The sequence below is a fragment of the Patella vulgata genome, chromosome 1 (assembly GCF_932274485.2).
Source record: "Patella vulgata chromosome 1, xgPatVulg1.2, whole genome shotgun sequence".
In the NCBI taxonomy this organism is placed as follows: Eukaryota; Metazoa; Mollusca; class Gastropoda; family Patellidae; genus Patella; species Patella vulgata.
In genome coordinates, this window is record NC_065879.2 from 42,016,660 (window position 1) to 42,036,850 (window position 20,191).

Sequence of the window (20,191 nt, forward strand, 5' to 3'; positions counted from 1 at the left end):
TCTCATCCAAATGACTAGACAGCTGTCCTTGTCAGGCCCTCCGTCCTGCATCACTGACAAGGGGAAACCACGCCGGAAAATCTGGATGAACTTTCTCGGCCAATGCAGGGATCGAACACCCGACCTCCAGGCTAGCGAGCCAGCGAGTGATGAAACTTGGTGTATAGTTTCATCACATTAATACCTTGATAATGAACATTTTCTCCTGAATTTGATTGGTCAAGACTTTGGAACATAATAACTCTGCTTTTAATTGAGGTAGAATGGTTAAACTTGATGTAGATGTTCATTAATTTTATTCTATCTGATAGAGAGTGACGAAACTTAGTGTATGGTTGATAATCAGTTTGATTGCTCGATACTTTTGAAAAAGATAAACGTGCAGTTAATTAATATGTGTCATCTATTTATTTCAGGAAATCAGTGGGGGACATCAGCCTCACTGTTGGCTTGTTTTAATTTGTGTTTGACCAGTGTTTTACGCGCATTTTGCACCCAGTTCATGCGAAACTGGGTCGACATAATCTATATGGACAGTCAACTGTTTACAACACACCCAGAATTGACTACAGTGTTTGCTACTACACGGGCAATATCGTATTATATATATAGTATACTTTTAATTTGTGAGTGACCAGTGTCTTGCGCATATTTTGCACCCTGGTCCTTTGAAACTCGATCAGCATAACCTTCTGGACAGTAACGGCAATTACATTCAACATGTATGTTGATCAGAAGTGTTGGGCAATCAACATCCTAAAATATTGTAATACGATGCACACAGTTCAGGAACAAATACTTTATTTCAAAACTAAATTTTAAGATATTAACTTTTAATAAAACATACATAGATTTTGATTTAAATTTCTTAGATGAGTATAATGCCCTAATCTTTGTGTATTTTTTTCTTTAATAAAACAAAGCTTAATATATTCTCAGTAATTTCAGTCCTGAAAGACCTTGATATTTCGAAATATTTTCAGAAAGTATTTATTATCTTCCTGTAATTTTTCATTGATTTATTATTGATGACAACATTAACAATAACAGTTTCTTATCTTCCAATCATGTCAATTTCTGCTTATTATAGATTTTAGAAGGTTGTTTTGTATGATCCATATGATATCACCACACATAGAGTGTGAAATTTAATTTGGAATGTTATTTTCGGAAAATGTTTGTTTATAGCTGAGATACGATTTCACAGAACGCCAACACCGCAGTTCTGATCCTCAGTAAAAAATTTGATTGTGGTCACCTGGTAGGTCTAATTAACCGTCCATGTGAAGATTTCCGATTGATGTTACATTCAGAATCATCACATTCTTTGATTTTATGCATTAATGACACATTCCATCTTCCATAGCTATGTTTTCATCTTTATGTTGTAACGCTTCGCAACTTATTGTCTACAGTGTTATAGATAAATGTAAAAAGCTACTAATACAAATTGTTCACATTTTATCAGGGTATTAAAATCCAAATTTCCCTTTTACACCCGCTGCTGCATCCTCAGCTGTATTTTTAGCATCGGTAGCTGCCTTCGTACCGGTATCCTCGGCGCCACTTTTAGCGGACCCGAAAGCATTGGAAGCTTTGTTTTGCAGACCTTCCACTGCTTCTCCGGCTTTTTCTTTGACTTGCTCGACGACTTCCTCGACCTTCTCACCAGCCTGTCCAGCAGCTTGGCTGGCGCCATCTTTTACTGAAATTAGAAGGAAAAAAATTAGAAAATGAAGCTGGTTTTGATTTTTTCTACCCCCTGATATTTTGGTGTCTCCACTCAGTGGCATATTACTCATGGCGCACCCGCGTCAGTGCCCCCTCCCACCCTTACGGTTTAGGGACCCCTAAGAAAGTTAGAATACATGATTTCGTTTAACACGTACATTACATAGTTGTTTTATAACTATTATATGTGTTTGCGTATGTGTGGCATAACAACTCTACGTTCCACTATGACGCATGGGGGATGGATGGCCGAATGGTTACCACGTGCGCGCTGTATCATATAATGCCTGTCATAGTCATCTGGCGTGGTTTCGAATCCCCGGCTGTACGTGACAAGGATTAGGGTCGCCTGTCCAACCTCGTTGTTTTTCTCCCAGTCCTCCGGTTTCCCCCCAATGCTACGCGCAAGCGAATTATTGAAATAAAATTAAACCATATGTTAGTCCCGAAATGACCTAGTTTGTGTTGAGTCGACGTTACCCCCCCCCTCTCTCTCTTTCTCTCTCTCTCTCACTATGACGCATGGATGGCTGCACAATTTAGTATGGTATAGTATTGCAGATGACGTTAGTACAGTAAAGGCACGTAACATCTAAATTTACTGCACTGCATTTTGTTATTTGTTATACAAATTGCTAAAAGTAAGCATGACTGAGCGAGCATTCAGCTCAACCTACTTTAGATAGTATTTTTTCTATTTAACCAACATTGTGTAAAAGATAATCGTCAATATGATTTATATAATTCAATTTCAACAAAAACAACCTATTTTGGGGAGAGGGCAAGTGTCACCATGAGTCTTAATCCGGCACTTAATTCAGGATAATTTAACTTTTTCTGGCCTGTGCTTCGCAAGGAAAACGTAGACGCTTTCAGTTGTTATTTTCCTAGACGCAGATATTTTAGTTTATATTATATCAAGTAACAAACTCAATATCAAAACAGTGAAACGAGCCAACCTTTCTAGTAACTCTTAATGAGAATGATAAGTTTCCAGGCAACTAAATATTTTATGTGTAATGGTAGCAGTTACAAGACACTGGTCATGTGCAACAAACTTCGCTCTCCAGGCGACCGCGGGCCATAACTCTGAATCTATTCGTTCTCACGACTTCTTCATCTCACTAAGGACATACAAACTGTGAATTCAAGGCAATTGAATGATAACTTTGGTCTGTAGAATGCCCACAAGATTGTATAAATGGTCAAAAGCCATAACTCATATCAACATGAACGGGACGGGGTGACAAAACACAACAACATTTCAACGTGGGCGTATAAAAATGTATTTGGAAATTTAAAAATATTAAAAGCCCTCGAGTTAATTTCAGTTAATCAGATGTTGTTATGAACAACATTGAGTTAACACCCATTTTGATTATTTTGTTACCTTGTTACCTTTCTGTACCGAGCGACATTATTAAACCATACATTACAGTCGGCGTCCATTATTTATCCACAATAGCTCAAAGAGACACTATACTGAAACAATATTTTTTTTTATCTGACGTGACTTGAATATACAGTTAGATCGGAAATGTGTACAAACTCTTAGGTCAGCCCACCAATCCATTATTCGGGAATTATTGGAAAGAACGATGCCTTTAGCACGCTAGCGCGCTTGCATTTCCGTTAACTAGGTGAATCGAAAGATCTTTTGGTATGATGAACACGTATTTGGTGTATTCTTGACAAAGACGCCAATATTACGGTCTATGTCATGCTAGGGAAGAGAATTGTGCCCAGATAGCGGCGTTTACATCATACCAAGCCATACAACCTTAGGCGCTACCTTTGACAAGTTGTCTAGAGTAGCATCGTATAAAGAACCCCTTTGGTTCACCATCAATTAATTCATAACTAATTTGGTATTCGGGTTTGAGCAATTCAGAAAAGGTGAAAAACCGGTTTCACGGCATTAAAAAAGTGATAATAAACATGTCATGGATGATGGTCGATGTCGGTGAGACATAAGTTTTAGCCTTATATCCCCTTTGTTAATCAAGGGGATAAAAAGATGTTGACTACCTGTTTATTCTTCACTAAAAGCTTCAAATAGACTAATTTCATCCTCAATAAAATAGTCATTCGGTCAGAAGTAAATCACTCTACTGAATTAATAGGGGATAAAATGGACAACGCGGTACAGCAACTCGGTATGTTATTTTGCCGAATATATGAAGTCACAAATATTTGCTAAAGATGTTACTTCTATTCACAATTACTTTTCAAAGCCGTTGACTCTATACACAAATACTTGCTAAATGTGTTACTTCTATACACAAATACTTGCTAAAAGCGTTACTGTTATACACAAATACATGCTCAACCTGTTACTTTTATGCACAAATACTTTTTAAAGGTGTTGCCTCTATACACAAATACCTGAAAAGGTGTTACTTCTATACACAAATACAAATACCTGAAAAGGTGTTACTTCTATACACAAATACTTGCTGAAAGTGTTGCCTCTATACACAAATACTTTCTAATAGTGTTGCCTTTATACATTAATACTTGCTAAAGGTGTAACTTTATTAACATTTAGAAGACACGAAGTAAAACTACTTTGGTTTAGATTTCCAGAAAATCTAGACTAATATTAAAAGAAGTTATATTAACATTTTCGAATATTGCCATCATGTTACTTTATATGCTATGATGCAAATCTAACTTCAGATTGAAATGACCGTATTCCCACCACCAAGCGGTTGTCCAAAAGGTGTCGGGTGGTGGGGTACATTGATCAAAATAACGTGCGAAGCATATTCACAGTTTTGGTTTAACTCCTATTATGCGATGTTTGCACTTAAGAATGTCTCAGACCCTCCCCTGCTCAAATTCCTGAAAACGCCCCCCCCCCACCAAATACCGCTGTAAGCACAGGATGGGAATATAATAAAATGACGTATAATGAAGTAGTTATTGATCTATATGAATCAGGAGTGCTAGAAGGGTAATGATAGATACAGTATGTGTTTAGTTCTAACCAATCACTTGATCGATAAAAACTAATTAAGTAATTAAATGAGATGAGGTTGGGTCGGCAAGTATGATAACCTGTCTATTTTTATCCTAGCGTAACACATGATTATCCAGGGGCCTATATATCTATCTTATACAACCCGAGTCTATGTCAGCTTTCTAAAACAGCAGTTTATTAGTTCACAGAGGAAGAATGAATACCTCTACATACTATTTTTGATTGATATACCCCTTCTAATTATAAATTCCCATATTTTCATTTCGAAACGTTAATATCTTTAGCTTATAAATTTTAGCAGGGGCACAGATATACATAACAGGTTTGTGACTATTTTCGACATGATAGCAATTATTTAATTTAGCAGGGACAACGATATACATAACAGGTTTGTGACTATTTTCGTCATGATAGCAATTATTTAATTCGAAATGAAATTGAACTGGGTGAATTTCATCTTTTTTTATAAAATAAACCGGAGCAGATGTTCATTTTATTAATACGTTTCGTATGTCGGTTTTACTTTTATGTATTCGTGGCTGTAAAATTGCAAATCCCCACTTCCGACGACATTAAACCTCTAATGCAAGTTTCATAAATTTAAAAATAAAACCCCCAAAAAACGATTCATACGTTGAGGAGTAAGAATAAAAGCATATCTTTGCGGTTGAACAGTAAAGGATCAACCACATACAATTGGGGTCAGTATTCAAATTTAGTGAATTTATATAGGAATTAACATCACGATGTAATTTACGTCAGTAGTAAGTAAAAGGTCACGACCTTTTCATTCATACAACTGGTTTTAACTTAAACACCTAACCTACATATTTAATGTGTAAATGGAAACCGCAGTGGTTCGGCGAGTAAGGTACTGCTGGCTGACCAACCAGAGGGCTGGTGTTGGTCGAGAAAGTTCCCTGGGATTTTCCTGTCCGGTTTCCTCTTGTCAGTGTTGCATGACGGGTGACCTGCAAGGAGCAGCTTCTTCGTTCGGATGGAACGAACGGAATAACTGAGGTCCTGTGTACACGTTCGCATGCTTATACGTTAAAGGAGCTAAATCGCTAATAATTGGGACACAGAAATTGGCACACATATAATAATGTAATATGAATGTATATAAACTGATTTACATTCAATCGTTTCTGTTTTTACTGGAATTTCTAATCAGTTATGTTCGGCGAATTCTCAATCGAGTGGCAACCTCTAGTGTCTGGTTATACCAGTCTACACCGGTAGTATTTCTTGCACATGTTCTCCAGGTAAGAATATGGCGCCGCCGTTCGACATGACTTCTCTTCCCGGTAAGATCACAACATCAATGTTAATTTAAATTGACAAATAATTCGTGTTTTCAATTGGATGATATTGAGTTAGAGACTTAGCTACTTTAAAGAAACCATAGCAGCTGGAATTCAATTGCTGTCCTGGCAAAATTTCTCTAATAGCACAATGTATGACGTGTGCTCGTCTTCATTATCCCGGTTGACGCAGAAAAGTTATTGCACTTTGGCGCAGAAAATATTTTACACTTTGATTTATTGAATGTTGAAGGCGATGACTTTGAATTGTTGGAAATGAAATGGAATTGGGTTTAACGTCTTATTTTACAGAAGACTGTTTAATTGTTGGAATTTAAAAGGAAATTGTTTTTTTTCCTTATTAATTTATTCATTCACACCAAATTACAATATGGTGTTCTCTCTTCATCCGCTAATAAACAAACAATTAATAATGTTCTATACGAGTTCAATTTACAAAAGATCAATTAAATCTAGCCTGCCGGTGAATTGTGATAAACACAGACATCCTGGATGGCCATTCTATATTATTGATTAATTAAGAAACATCAGACGATATAGATCATACCAACCGAATTCATGGTTCACAAACAAAAGTTCTAATTCAATTCAACTTTCGCCATCATAAATATATGAATTAATACGCCAACATTAATGTAAACATAATATTGTCGTCACCTGCACCCGCCACCTAGGACAAACGACTATAACATTTAAAAAAAAACCTCCGGACAATTCTGAAATTATCACCACTAAAACCCCACGGCGGAGATCTAAACATACACCATTCTCGTACTCGAACCAGACACTCTTCCCTCGCAAGCCGTGCAGATGTGCAATAACATAAAATTAGCAATAATAATAGGCCTACAAGCAAATAGCTAGACTTGTATCGTCTGTAAGGCATCTATTTTGTTTACCGAATGACTAAAACGTTATACAATTCAGACCGTGGTCTGCATATTACCCACTGAGTAAAATAACACGTGGTTATAATATTGTACGAGAATAAACTATTTCTTGATGGGGCTATAGTCATTTCCTTTTCACCGTCAATTCAAAATATGGGTTAAATCTAGCAATTTTGCCTTTCCGAAGCCAACCAGACAGGGTCGGTGGTTAAAGAGAAAATTCCCAATTTCCAAATAACAACATTAAAAACGCAAAATAAAACACAAATGGACGAAAATATATGAATGAAAAGCAATATTTCTTTAATAAATTTGAAAACCATAACGATGTTATTTAATAAATCAAACCGGGATAATTTTGAGGTTGATTTAAACGCTTTGACTCGAACAAATGTTTAAAAGATTCTTCAACACTATACTTTTGTTGCTTGTTAATGTAAATCATTTTTAAATTAAATTCATTTTTACAATGCAAATGTTCAAACATACCGCATACAATGGCGTATATTATGAGTTAAGGCGTTCCCCAGAATATGCATGAATACAGAAATAGTGATTCAACAATTCAAGCCAACTCGACTAGGCAACGGCATGCATACAGAGTATCATCATCCCTATGCAGGTATTCGATGTTTAACAAGGTTGTAACCCATATAGAATAACTAAACGAGAATGTACAACACATGGCTGTGAAGATGACAACGAGTTCGTATTCATGCATAGATTTAAGAAAATGAAATGAAATGGGGTTTAACGTCTTACTGTTTTGCTCCGAACTGGGCTAATGAAGACGGGCATACGCCATACAGTGTGCGATGAGGGAAATTTTGCCCGGACAGCGGCACTATGGCCTACTCTTATATCGAATTCCAACACGGGACCTCGGTTTTCCGTCCCATCCGAACGACTAGACAGCTGTCCTTGTCAGGTTGAAAAAGAAAAGATACCATATAATATGAAATGGAGGATTTAATCCTTCTTTGAGCCTAAGATTTTGTTGCATATCAATGCAAAGTTTGGTGAAGGAGTGAAATGGCGCATGACTCCTAATATCCAGATACTCAAAGCAACAATCTGTAAACTGTTTACAAACTATCAGTTTACTTTACAAAAAAACCCAAAACATTCTGTTCTTTTTTCTCTTTTTGAACAAAAATAAACCCAACAACCAACCCCAAACCCGTTAAACGATTCAAGGGATATGGCCTCGAACAACAGAAAACCGGGACGAAAATTTCTGAAAGTAGAAGCATTAACTGTCGGGCAATTTTTCTAAGGTAAGGTTTCATTGACATTGTAGTGTAATTTTCATCAAGATAGTGGAATGATTTGAAGTATAATACGCTCTATATATGGAACCATGGAATACTAAGCAAACATTTCTATAGATCTATTATTGATTGTCTGCAATTCTAAATATTTCTATAAGAATCCTCTCTTATCCTATCCTGCAAAATTATCTTATTTCACCAAAATAAATGTCTCAAAAACAATTTACCTGACTTGCTGATATCTCCGAAATTCATGTTGGCTGTTTAATAGAACGATGTGAAGTCGATGAGAGACTGGCGGAGTTGTAAATCTGTTATAGCTGTCTCTGAATAATAGATTGTATACCCGCCTGCAGCTTTCAATCTCGTTCTGCTCTGAATAATGGACTGAGTGACTGCCTTAGTGCTAAATATGTTATATACACCCACTAGATCGTATATTGGTTGGTCGCTAAGTTCATTGATTGAAACTTGTTTTTAGTGGAAAGTTTTTACATATGGGGCACCATGACCATTAAACTCTAGGCGTGGTTAACAAATTGCGCGGGAAACAACCGAAACCCGGTTCATTGACGGGTTATTATTTAAAAGGGCGGCTACAAAAATGCGCGGGAAACTTTCCATTCGTGGATGTGTCTGGTATGCGTCATACATACCATCAGAGTATCTTTCTTTGATGTTTACTTTTTATTATTAAAGCAACAAATTATCATTTTGACAATCTTAAGATATGGTTGTAGATACCCATCCATGTAAGTCGAATATGGAGCGTTTATAAGAAATGTGGAAATGACCGCCCATCTTACTATTGGATCTGTGTCTCCATTTTATGTTTCCATTTTAGATCTATCCCTAATATAAAACACATTAGTGGAGCAATTACTGAATATTGCAATTGTGTATGACAAGAATACAAATAATCTTTGAATTGATGCATTCATAACTTTTGTTCTGTCTTAATAGATAATAAAAGATAGTATAGTACAATATCAACCTCAAAGGGTAAAAAAGCGCCCCCCACCCGGTAAAATAATGGACATAGAGGAACCAACTATTTGTATTCGAGTAACAGCAATGTTAAATATGCACATAAATGTCTTGCAGGAAATTAGCTTAAAACCAATGCATGAGCATTCGTCGAATTCTTCATTTGAGATATTGCTAAATTAATATAACCCATTTTTGTCGAGGCCCAACGCAAAGAACATGAATTATTAATGGAAGGGTTTTTGTCGATAAAATAGAAATGAAAATGGGTACAGTTAGTAGAAATTATTGATTGTAAAATATAACAAATGAAATGAAATGAAATGGGGTTTAACGTCCTACTATTCTGATCCTATGCTGGGCTAATGAAGACGGGCATACGCCATACAGTGTGCTATGAGGGAAATTTTGCCCGGGAAGCGGCACTATCGCCTACTCTTATATCGAATTCCAACTGCCAAGGGATCTTTTACGTGCATTCCAATGTATACACGGGACCTCAGTTTTTCGTATCATCCGAAGGACTAGATAGCTGTCCTTGTCAGGCCCTCCGTCCTGCATCACTGACAAGTAAAATATATCAAATTACTATGAAACTACAAACTACTAGAATCTTTCGGTCACACTTCAAATTTTCTATCGAATGTGGTAAAGTTATTCAAAATCTAATTGTAAACATTAGGAAAGGAAATAATCTATCAAGCACCGCAATTGTCTAATGGGGAATTGGTGGAAGACTTTAGCTATCTATAGATAGTTCCCTTTTCGAAAAAGATATTATGTGAAAAAATGAAATTTTAGGACTAGTGTTAAGTCTAGAGCTCATTGACGTAGGGTTAGAACTTCTAGTCTTTTCAGATACATTGATACAAGTCATTTATACCAGTCGGCTGAAAGAATGTCCAGAGGTTAGCATCGCAATGTTCAGAAATTATTTTGAGTGAAGCTTCAATACAAGCGTTGGAATCATGAAACAGGCATTTATAACGACCTCAAACATCAAATAAAACATATTCTGTATTGGATATCTATTATTCTACTGTAATTTAAAATGTTAACTTAAAGAAAAATGTATATAATTTACAAAAAGTAAAGCCACAATAACACATTTTTAAAATCCAAATTTCCCCTTGAACCCAGATGCCTTGGCAGATGCTGAATCTTTTGCCTCACTTGCAGATTGCCCAATTGACGTGGCAGTATCTTCAGATTTATTCTTAACATCTACTGCAGTACTTTTAACGGAATCATAAGAACGGCTTGCCGTTTCCTTAATCTTATCTCTTGACTCCACTGCTCTATCTTGGACATCGACAGCTGTACTTTTAGCGGAATCATAAGAACTATTCGCATTTTCCGTGAGATTATCTTTGACCTCTGTTGCTGTATTCTGGGCATCTGCAACATTTGCTTTGACAGAATCGCGTGCACCAGCAGCTTTGTCCTGGATGTTATCTTTAACATCTGCAGCGTTGGCTTTAGCAGAATCATAGGTACTGGTAGCTTGCTCCTTCAGACTATCCGCAGTTTCTGCGACTTTATTTTGTACATCAGCAGTCGTATTTTTGGCTGAATCATAAGTTCTGCTAGCTTTGTCCTGAATGTCATCTTTAACCTCTATAGCTTTCTTCTGCCCATCCACAACACTGGCACTAACAGAATCACAAGCACCGATAGCCTTGTCCCCCAGGTCATCTTTTATTGATTCAGCTCTATTTTGTGCATCTATCGAAGTGCTTTTGGCAGAGTTGTATGCGCTATTAGCGGATTCGTTAATCTTTTCTTTAACACCCGCCGCAGTAGAATTAGCCGAATCTTTAGCCGACCGAGAAACCTCCCCAGCCTTCTCTTGTATGTGGTCCTTTGCGTCTGCGACCCTTTCTTCAGTATTAGCAACAGTTGCGTCTTTAGCTGATCCAAAAGCACCACTGGCTTTGTCGCTTAGTTGCTCCGTGGCTTGTCCAGCATTTTCTTTAGCTTCAACTACGACTTCTGCAAACTTCGCCTCTGTCTGGCTGGCAGCCTTACCGGCTTTCACATTCGCTATGGAAAGAAGAAAATACACCAGTAATAATACTCAGTACACACACTCCATTTAATCAGGGAGTTAAAATACATTTTTAATCAAGATTAAATGAAAAACAATATTCACATTCCTGTTACCGTGTAAAGGACATAATACCTAAATTAAATGGTCTATTTGATGGGGGAATGGGGAGGGGTTGGGGGGCACTACTTCGAAGAGGAACGACACCTTTGAAACATGTCATTTTTTCCCTCTCATAGAGATTGTTTAAGACGTACGTGGCTGGAAAAAGTGGGCGTGGGAGTACATTGTTTCCTTTCGGAGGTAGGTTTATTGGCCTCATTAACTCTCACCTGCGCAACATGACGTAACGTGATTGGAAAAGGGGGTGGGGTGGGGAATTTTATCAGATTGACGGGGGGGGGGGGGTGCGATCTAGAGACCCCTTGGCTCCCATCTGGGTCCACCATGTCGAACTAGGCTTAAATGTCAAATGAACTGCTTTACTACTGTATATCATAACCGCATGACCTACTTAAATTTACGCATTATTGATTCAGTAGTTTATTTTATAACAAAGTTGAGTCACTAGCCTGGATATATAGAGACTATATTAAATTCACCTCATACATTATAAAAACCGGTTTACAATCTGTAGTCTGTTGCTAACAATGGTTATAAAAAGAGAATTCGTGTGGAAATATTTGGTGTTGAATATTCAATAAAGAAATCATGATATATTACCTGAAGAGGTGATATTTATCATAACAATTAAATAATACGAAATTATAGATTAGAAATTAGGGCAGGTGGGTCACTAAACAGGGTGGCGAGGACAAAAACAGATTAAGAAACGGGGTGGGGGGTGGGGGGTGGTTGGTGGGAGCTTTAGAGCGAAATTCACGATATAACTTTTAACATAGTAATACTTGTTTTAATACGTTTACTTCACATGTAGTGTAATACTAACATACAGTATACTGGCTAAAAATGTTAGTTTTTATGACCTTTTTCTAAAATATTACAGTTAGATTTTATATTTTGTTCCATTTCCATTTCCATTATTATTTTCAATTTATTGTCATAATTTTTATATTAAAGGGCCAATCTTGAATATATTTTGGAGAATAAAGCTTCTTAATTTTGTGTTAAAAGCCCTGAAAATCCTCTACCTTAGGGCCAAGCAACTAACTCAATATGCGTTATACGTATCCATACAACTCAAACTCGTCAATTTTCATCTGGAAATGGAGACCGGTGTCCCAAGCTGTATTATACTTTTATTTTTTGAAAAATAACGTGTAGGTGGAATTTACCTTTCGTTATTAAGTACATTAATGTATTATATATTAAAAGGTTATAGTTAAAGCTACTCTCAGGTGTTATATATGTAGTTTTAGTGGGTGCCCCATATATCCGCAGGCCCCGGGCCAACGGCCTACTATGCATAATGGTAAATCCAGCCCAGTTGTTGAATATAACTAGCATTTGCAGAATGGCGCTGTTCATGAAGGTATTTTGCGCATTACGCTACTCTCGGGTCATTTTTACCTACTCGAGGACTCAGGATCCTTCCCAAGGGGATTCAATGAAGTTATTTGCAAGAGTTCTGTGTTTTCTTCCTCGCTATTTAGGTTCACTCTCAATTTAATTTCGGGTAATCGGAGATTCAAGGCGTGGGGAGGCGGGGTGACTTCGGTTCACATAATTGCTCTCTGGTTCCCCGAATATCACGTCTCTGTGATGTGGTACATCCCTTGGCTGAAGACGAAGTTAATAACAAATTCACGCCACAAAATGGTTTGTAAATAATAAGCAATAAATGCAAGCCCAAGTTTTAAAATTGGGGCAGTCTTTAAATTAAACTACTGTAGGCCTATCTACAGGGTAAGAGCTAACATCTTGAGAAATCTACATCAGAAAATGTCCGTTAAAAAGTTGATTCATTTGCTTTATTTATAGATTAGACCCTAGGACCATCGTCATGGAATAACATCTACGCCGGAAAGACAAATCGCGGATAATGAAGCCAGATTACCGCTTGCGGGCATGAGAAGAAACATTTGCCTAGTGACCTAGCCTTTGAATTAGACGAAAGCGCACACAATCGTGCCCTCAAAAACTATCCTTACATTGTCATATGAAATTCAAGAAGAATATAAATGCCACCAAACCCAGTTCGGCAATTTAACTACCTATGCATATAAAAATTATGTATAAAAATTTGCTAACCTGATTTTTTAAAGGCTCCAAAATTCATTCTGATAATTTTATTCCTTGGATAATGTCAGGATTAGCTGAACTAAATCTGAACTAATTGTTCTGCCTTAAACGGTAGAATAATTTGTCTCAACGTAATTATTGTAAGAATATTTGCTTAACGTCCTGAACAACAGCTGGCTTTAGTGGTAATTATTACAATAAAATTTGAATAGAATTCTTTAAAGCAACCAAATTATCATACAAAAATATAGATTTTCTAGAAAATAAACAAAATTCTGTTTATTATATAGCAAATCATTATTTAATTCTGTATCTTATCATTAAAATAGGGCTTGTATGCAAAGTTTACAAAAATAATTCAATAAAAAGTTAGGCATAGATTTTGTTTAATCTGCAGGTGATAGTGTTATTCCTCAACGAATATGTCTTCATTAAGGGGGGATAACTCGTGAATTGCGTGTCTTTCAGAATAAAAAACTAATGCAAAATTACGAAATGAAATAAAATTGGGTTTAACGTCCTCGTGCCCTGCACCGACAGGGCGGCAATACAGTGTGCTGTGGGGGTAATTTTGCCCGCACGATAACGGTATCTCGGGTTTGCACCACTGACAATGAGGGAGCCCACCGCAAAATCATAAGACAATCACTGATGTCGAAAAAGTCATTTGATTTTTTTTAAGACAAAATGGCGACTATCACGAAACGTGGAATTCCGAGAAAGAATCGGAGTTTATTTTATGAGAGGTCCCTGCAGTATGATTAGAATTATAGGAAGGCTGAAAATTGAGCAAAATGGTATGTTATGAGCCAAAATCTCTGAATACTGCCTGAACATTCCAGTATGTTATTTTCGTCTGAATTGTCATTTACTCTGCCGCCACTCTAACCACGGCGCATAATACGCATATGCGCAGTTATCTTGAATCGAGTTGATATTTACATCTACCGCCATTACAATCCATAAATAGTAGATTTTTCAATACAATTAATGACCATGCCGGTAATACCAGTTAAACTAGATCAGTCATTATTTGAATAACCTGTCGACTTTCAATTTTGCTATTAGCATATCTCATCCATTTTTTTTTATTGCTTTTCTTTCCGGGGTGGGTGTGGACACTTTTGTTAAGAAGGAGCCCGGGGGGGGGGGGAGGGGGTGTCAACCTAGCTGAAAAGCTAACCAATTTCTATATGTGTCACTAGGTTCCCTATGGGTCACTATCACAGGATATGAACGTTTGCCGCGCCCGTTGTGGTGGGCGTGGCCAAGAGGGGCAAAAGAATTGGATCCAAAAACTAAGCTATAGGCTAGCTCGTTTATTGACCACGTAAATCTTTTGCAAAATGTTTGGGAATGCCCACTGCCAGACATTTTAGGCGATGGGGCGTGTCCGCCAGACTAAAAAAAACAGGTAGCCAAAAACTAAGCTCGATTAGCTCATTTACTAACCACATGAAACTTGTTGCAAAATGTACAGCATATCCACATGTGTCGAGAATCACCAATGCCATACATTTTCAGTGGTGGGGTACCCCCGCCAGACCCCCCTAATTGCCCGACCCCAAAAGCTAAGCTAGACTAGCTCGTTTACTAACCGCATTAAACTTGTTCAGCATATCCACATGTATACCGAATCACCGATGCTAGACATTTTCAGTGGTGGGGTACCCCCGCCAGACGTCCCCAATTGCCCAATCCCAAAAGCTAAGCTAGACTGGCTCATATACTAACCGCATAAAACTTTTTGTAAAATGTTTAGCATATCCACATGTATCAAGAATCACCGATGCCAGACATTTTCAGTGGTGGGGCACCCCCGCCAGACGTCCCCAATTGCCCCACCCCAAAACCTAAGCTAGACTAGCTCATTTACTAACCGCATAAAACATTTTGCAAAATGTTTAGCATATTCACATGAATCGAGAATCACCGATGGCAGACATTTTCAGTGGTGGGATACCCCCGCCAGACGTCCCCAATTGACCCACCCCAAAATCTAAGCTAGACTAGCTCATTTACTAACCGCATAAAACTTTTTGCAAAATGTTTAGCATATTCACATGAATCGAGAATCACCGATGGCAGACTTTTTCAGTGGTGGGGTACCCCCGCCAGACGTCCCCAATTGCCCCACCCCAAAAGCTAAGCTAGACTAGCTCATTTACTAACCGCATGAAATTTGTTGCAAAATGTTCAGCATATTCACATGTATCAAGAATGACCACCGTCAGACATTTTCGGTGGTGGGACACCCCCGCCTCACATCCCTAATTGCCCCCCCCCCCTCAAATATCTAAGCTAGACTAGCTCATTGAAGGAACATTACCAGACATGTTCAGCGGTGGTGTACACCCGCAAGATGTCCCTAATTGACCCCCACCCCTCCTCCTCCAAACAACAATGCATGACAACCGAGAACATATAGGACACTATGGTTAATGTTTTGACACTTTTACTTAGAATTGACTCAGACATTTTCAGTGGTTGGGTATCCCCGTCAGACGCCCTTAGTATCAGTGAATGCCTAGTTTATGTCTTCTGGATCAGTAGTGTGTTGATCTTCCCTAAATTCTAAAGTATTGCATGTAAAACTGTAAATTGCAAATACTACATAATTCGACAGCTCTTGAAGATCACATACTATCAATTACACTGACAACCAATAGCTATTATAATGAGATCTTATATTCAATTTTAAATATTTTGACTGTCTTACTGATCTTGCACCCTCGTATCTTTCCAATCGTTCATGTTTTTCTAAATTTCTGTATACCTTGAGGAGAAGACGCTAATTTTATGTCGAAAGAGCGTTTGAGGTTGCAGCCACCGAACAACAGACTTCCATATTCTATTCACAGTAGCAATGTGTTATCAAGTTGTTATCTTGATTAATTATCAATGTCATTTAATAACTGTATCCTATTTTTAATAAGCCTACTTTGTTTAATCGGCAGTAACCGACGATAGCTGTGACCGACTTCCAACTTCCAAACCGACAGTTTTTCGGAGAAATAAAAGCCCTGGGTTGAGTTAATTCATGCACCCCAGAAATAGCATAACGACGTTATATATGAAGAATGTTTGTTGACTAGTAGACACCAATCAATTTGTCATCACTAATTTACTTTTTGTTTCTCCTGCCCAATTTCGTTTCCCTTCCTTTGCCCCGTCCAGTATTTTTTTTTGTAACTTAAAAGACTGTTGCCCTTTTCTACCGTGATGATCAAGTGATTAAAATAAAAAGATCAAATAAAATGAAACGAAGTATTAACAACATATTAAAGGACTGTATACATACTATATTAACGACTAATCTTCGAACCTGTACACAGGGGTTAAATTACTTAATACAAGCTATTGTACAGTTTGGTCAAACCAGAAAACGCTTTGTCTGAAAGCATAAACACCTACAGACGTTAACGCTAAAGAAAAGATAATGGACAAAGTAAAATGGCCCAGAAATCGGACATAATATTTTCAGAACAATATCTTTGTTATTTTACTATATTTATTACACATGATACATGGATTGTGTGTATTGTATATAATTACTAGTGTATTAATAATACCATAACAATGAAATTATTATACCCAAGGGCTACATATAGAAATCAATAAGTTAACTCGACTATTCTTGATTGTTCAATTAGTTACAAATCACGGAGTTATGTTTCCATTTACGTTAGGCTTGGCGACATCTTGTAAACGCAGGACGATGAAATATTTAGTTATTAGTTGGATTGTTTGTTATGGTATATACTATAAGGAAGAACCCTATACAATTTCTTAATCGTAGATACAAAATTGAACTTCTAGTTGAGTTTTCTTTGGGGAATATTAATTTCTGGGATCGAATTCGTAAGCGGTTCGCGGAATTATCTTTCGGATAATTTTTTGTTTTACTTTCAAGCTATAGATAGAATTTAGTGGGATTTTCCTTTAGGGCATTATGGGGAATCCTATTGAAATTCAGAAAATAAGTCTGTGGTTTGTGGGGGGAAACATTAATGAACCGAAATATTTATCCAGTAACTTGTATGGCCGCTAATTCATAAACTATTATGTTTCACTCACAAATGTCAAAGCCATTATATATAGTCTCGGTACATGTTATTGTTGTACAAATGCGGTCATAAATGTTAATCTGTACATGTTTATCTGGAATGTGATATACTTTATCAAATGGAAATGACAAACCAGTATAGACATTACTATCTACATGAATAACCAAATAAAATAGCTATGTAGATCTACTAGCTCGGTTTGACTATAAAACAAACACAAAATAATAAACAATGCATATAAATAATCGTAACCACATCTTTACTAGCGGTAGGAGTGGGACAGGGTATATTGGCGGAAGTGGCAAATGGACTCACATTCGAGAAAGGCTGGGGGTGGGGGGGGGGTGGAGGATTAATTTTGTTTAGCAATGTTTCGCTTCATAGCATAATTTCAAATACCTTCAAAAGTATACACAAGAAAAGATCACGTCGATCGATATTTTATCGTTTTTGGGCGAAGGCATATAGTGAAATATAGACAAGCGTTGTAAACATATTTCCATTCATTCAAAGCACTTTGAATTTATTGTTATCTTCTAGTTTAGACAATTTTCAGAATTAACATTCTTATTGTCAACATTCACCGTCAACAACATGCTATATGAGTGAATTTTATACATAGAATGTCTGTCACTGGGAAATTAACATTCTCATTGTCAACGAATGCCGTCAACAACATGCTAAATAAGTAAAGTTTATACATAGAATGTCTGTAACGGTATGTCACGTATGAACCAGGCTGACTTTTACTGATACAAGATATAAATCTATCAAATTCAGATATAAATCAATGCACGTCTGCAATATGATAGTTGTCTGCCCTCTTGAAACGCCAGTAGTTTAATTTTTAAATGCTATAGAGTGGCGTTAGTCATTTTAAAGCAGACAAATATGCTTAGGTCTAAATAAAATATTCAATTCAGTCAATCTGATATTAGCGCTGTCCGATTAAATCCGGAATTTCATTTCTCTGTTTGGCTTGAAATGTTGATTATTGAACACAGAATCGGTAATGTATCTCAACATTACTCGTTCTATAGTAGGGACCTAAAATTTAAAGGTAAAGACACATGTCCATTTCGCAAAAATAAATCAATTCATTCTAATCAAAGAGTCCTTTAATTAAGCTTAATTATCAGTCATTTTCTCTTTAGCTTCTGCGGCTCTTTTTTCTATGTCACTAGCCATGTTTTGGGAGGCATCATGGATAACTCCAGCCTTTTCCTGAAATGAATTTTGGGCTTCTGTAGCGGAGTCATAAGCATTGCGGGCTTTCTCATTAAGATAATCTTTCGCTTCTACCGCTTTATTATAGACAACTTGCGCACTGGAAACAGCCGATTCCTTTAGGGATCCAAAAGCCTCGCCAAACTTTTCTTGGGTTTCTCCAACCTTTTGCTTAGCGATGTCGGTATCTGACTCCTCCGCCGGTTTTAGAGCCCCACTGACACTTTCCTGTACTTGACCGGCTTTATTCTTTACTACTTCAACGACTTCGTCAACTTTCTCTCCAACCGATTTTGGTTTTTCTTCTTCTGAAAAAAAAGAATCGAATCAATTGTTTAGTCTTTAACGACCTTGTTAATTTTATTTCCAAACGGATCGGACTTTCGTCATCTGAAAGAAAGATAGGTAGCCAGGCAACGAAACATACGCCCACAGCAGCTAAATCGACCGGGCAGTCAACAAGAGTTGTCGCATATTTTTACTTTTTTCAGTAATGAAACATTTATAATACACTAAAATCTAATACAGAAAACCATTAGAATTTGTTTGGTTTTTATAAAGTTCTGCTTATACAAAACTTTTAATACTGTATCATGGATTTAGCTGTTCCAAGTCATAAAAATTCATTGAAAATCAATATACTTGTTCGTCTCAAGATCTTAAACTCTGTGTATCGGATATTAACTTTGGCCTCTAGAGCGTCCACAAGATTTTTCAAAGTGATCAAGGGCCATAAATCTTTGAAAATCAATAGGATTCTTCGCCTCGTGACCTCAAACACTGTGTATAAATTGGCTTCTTTGTCTCATGACCTTAAACACTGTGTATAAATTTAAAGCCAATCGGATATTAACTTTGGCCTCTAGAGCGTCCACAAGATTTTTTGAAGTGATCAAGGGCTATTACTCTGGCAGTAATTATCGGAAATCGCTGAAAATCAATAGGCTTCTTCATCTCATGAACTTAAACACTGTGTATAAATTTAAAGTCAATCGGATATTAACTTTGGCCTCTAGAGCGTCCACAAGATTTTTTGAAGTGATCAAGGGCTATTACTCTGGCAGTAATTATCGGAAATCGCTGAAAATCAATAGGCTTCTTCATCTCATGACCATAAACACTGTGTATAAATTTAAAGTCAATCGGATATTAACTTTGGCCTCTAGAGCGTCCACAAGCAATTGTGGACGCCGGACCGACGGACGGACGGGGCGACGACAATATACGACCTGCAATCTTTACCTTCTTCAAAATAGGTTTCTAGGCATCTTTTATTCAGTGTTTACTGCCTCAAATTTTTACTAATAAAAGTTATACCCACTTATCTGTATATTTCGTCTCAAATCAATGGGTGGTTCAGTGAGTAGGACGTTGGCTCGCTAACCTGGAGGTTCCGTGTTCAATCCCTGTATTGGCCGAGAAATTTCATAGACATTTTCCTGAGTGGTTCCCCCTTGCCAG

General features: G+C 37.2%; 1 protein-coding gene across 1 annotated transcript; it reads right to left on the reverse strand.

Annotated features, from left to right (window-relative positions):
- Positions 1-784: 784 nt before the first annotated feature.
- LOC126832521 (dentin sialophosphoprotein) lies at positions 785-13,616 on the reverse strand. The gene is made up of 3 exons (XM_050563336.2): positions 13,446-13,616; positions 8,428-11,230; positions 785-1,705 (listed from the first exon to the last, which is right to left on the reverse strand). The coding sequence occupies exons 1-2, from the start codon at positions 13,471-13,473 to the stop codon at positions 10,299-10,301; spliced, it is 960 nt and encodes a 319-aa protein (XP_050419293.1). The 5' UTR covers positions 13,474-13,616; the 3' UTR covers positions 785-1,705; positions 8,428-10,298.
- Between the last annotated feature and the right edge of the window lie 6,575 nt (positions 13,617-20,191).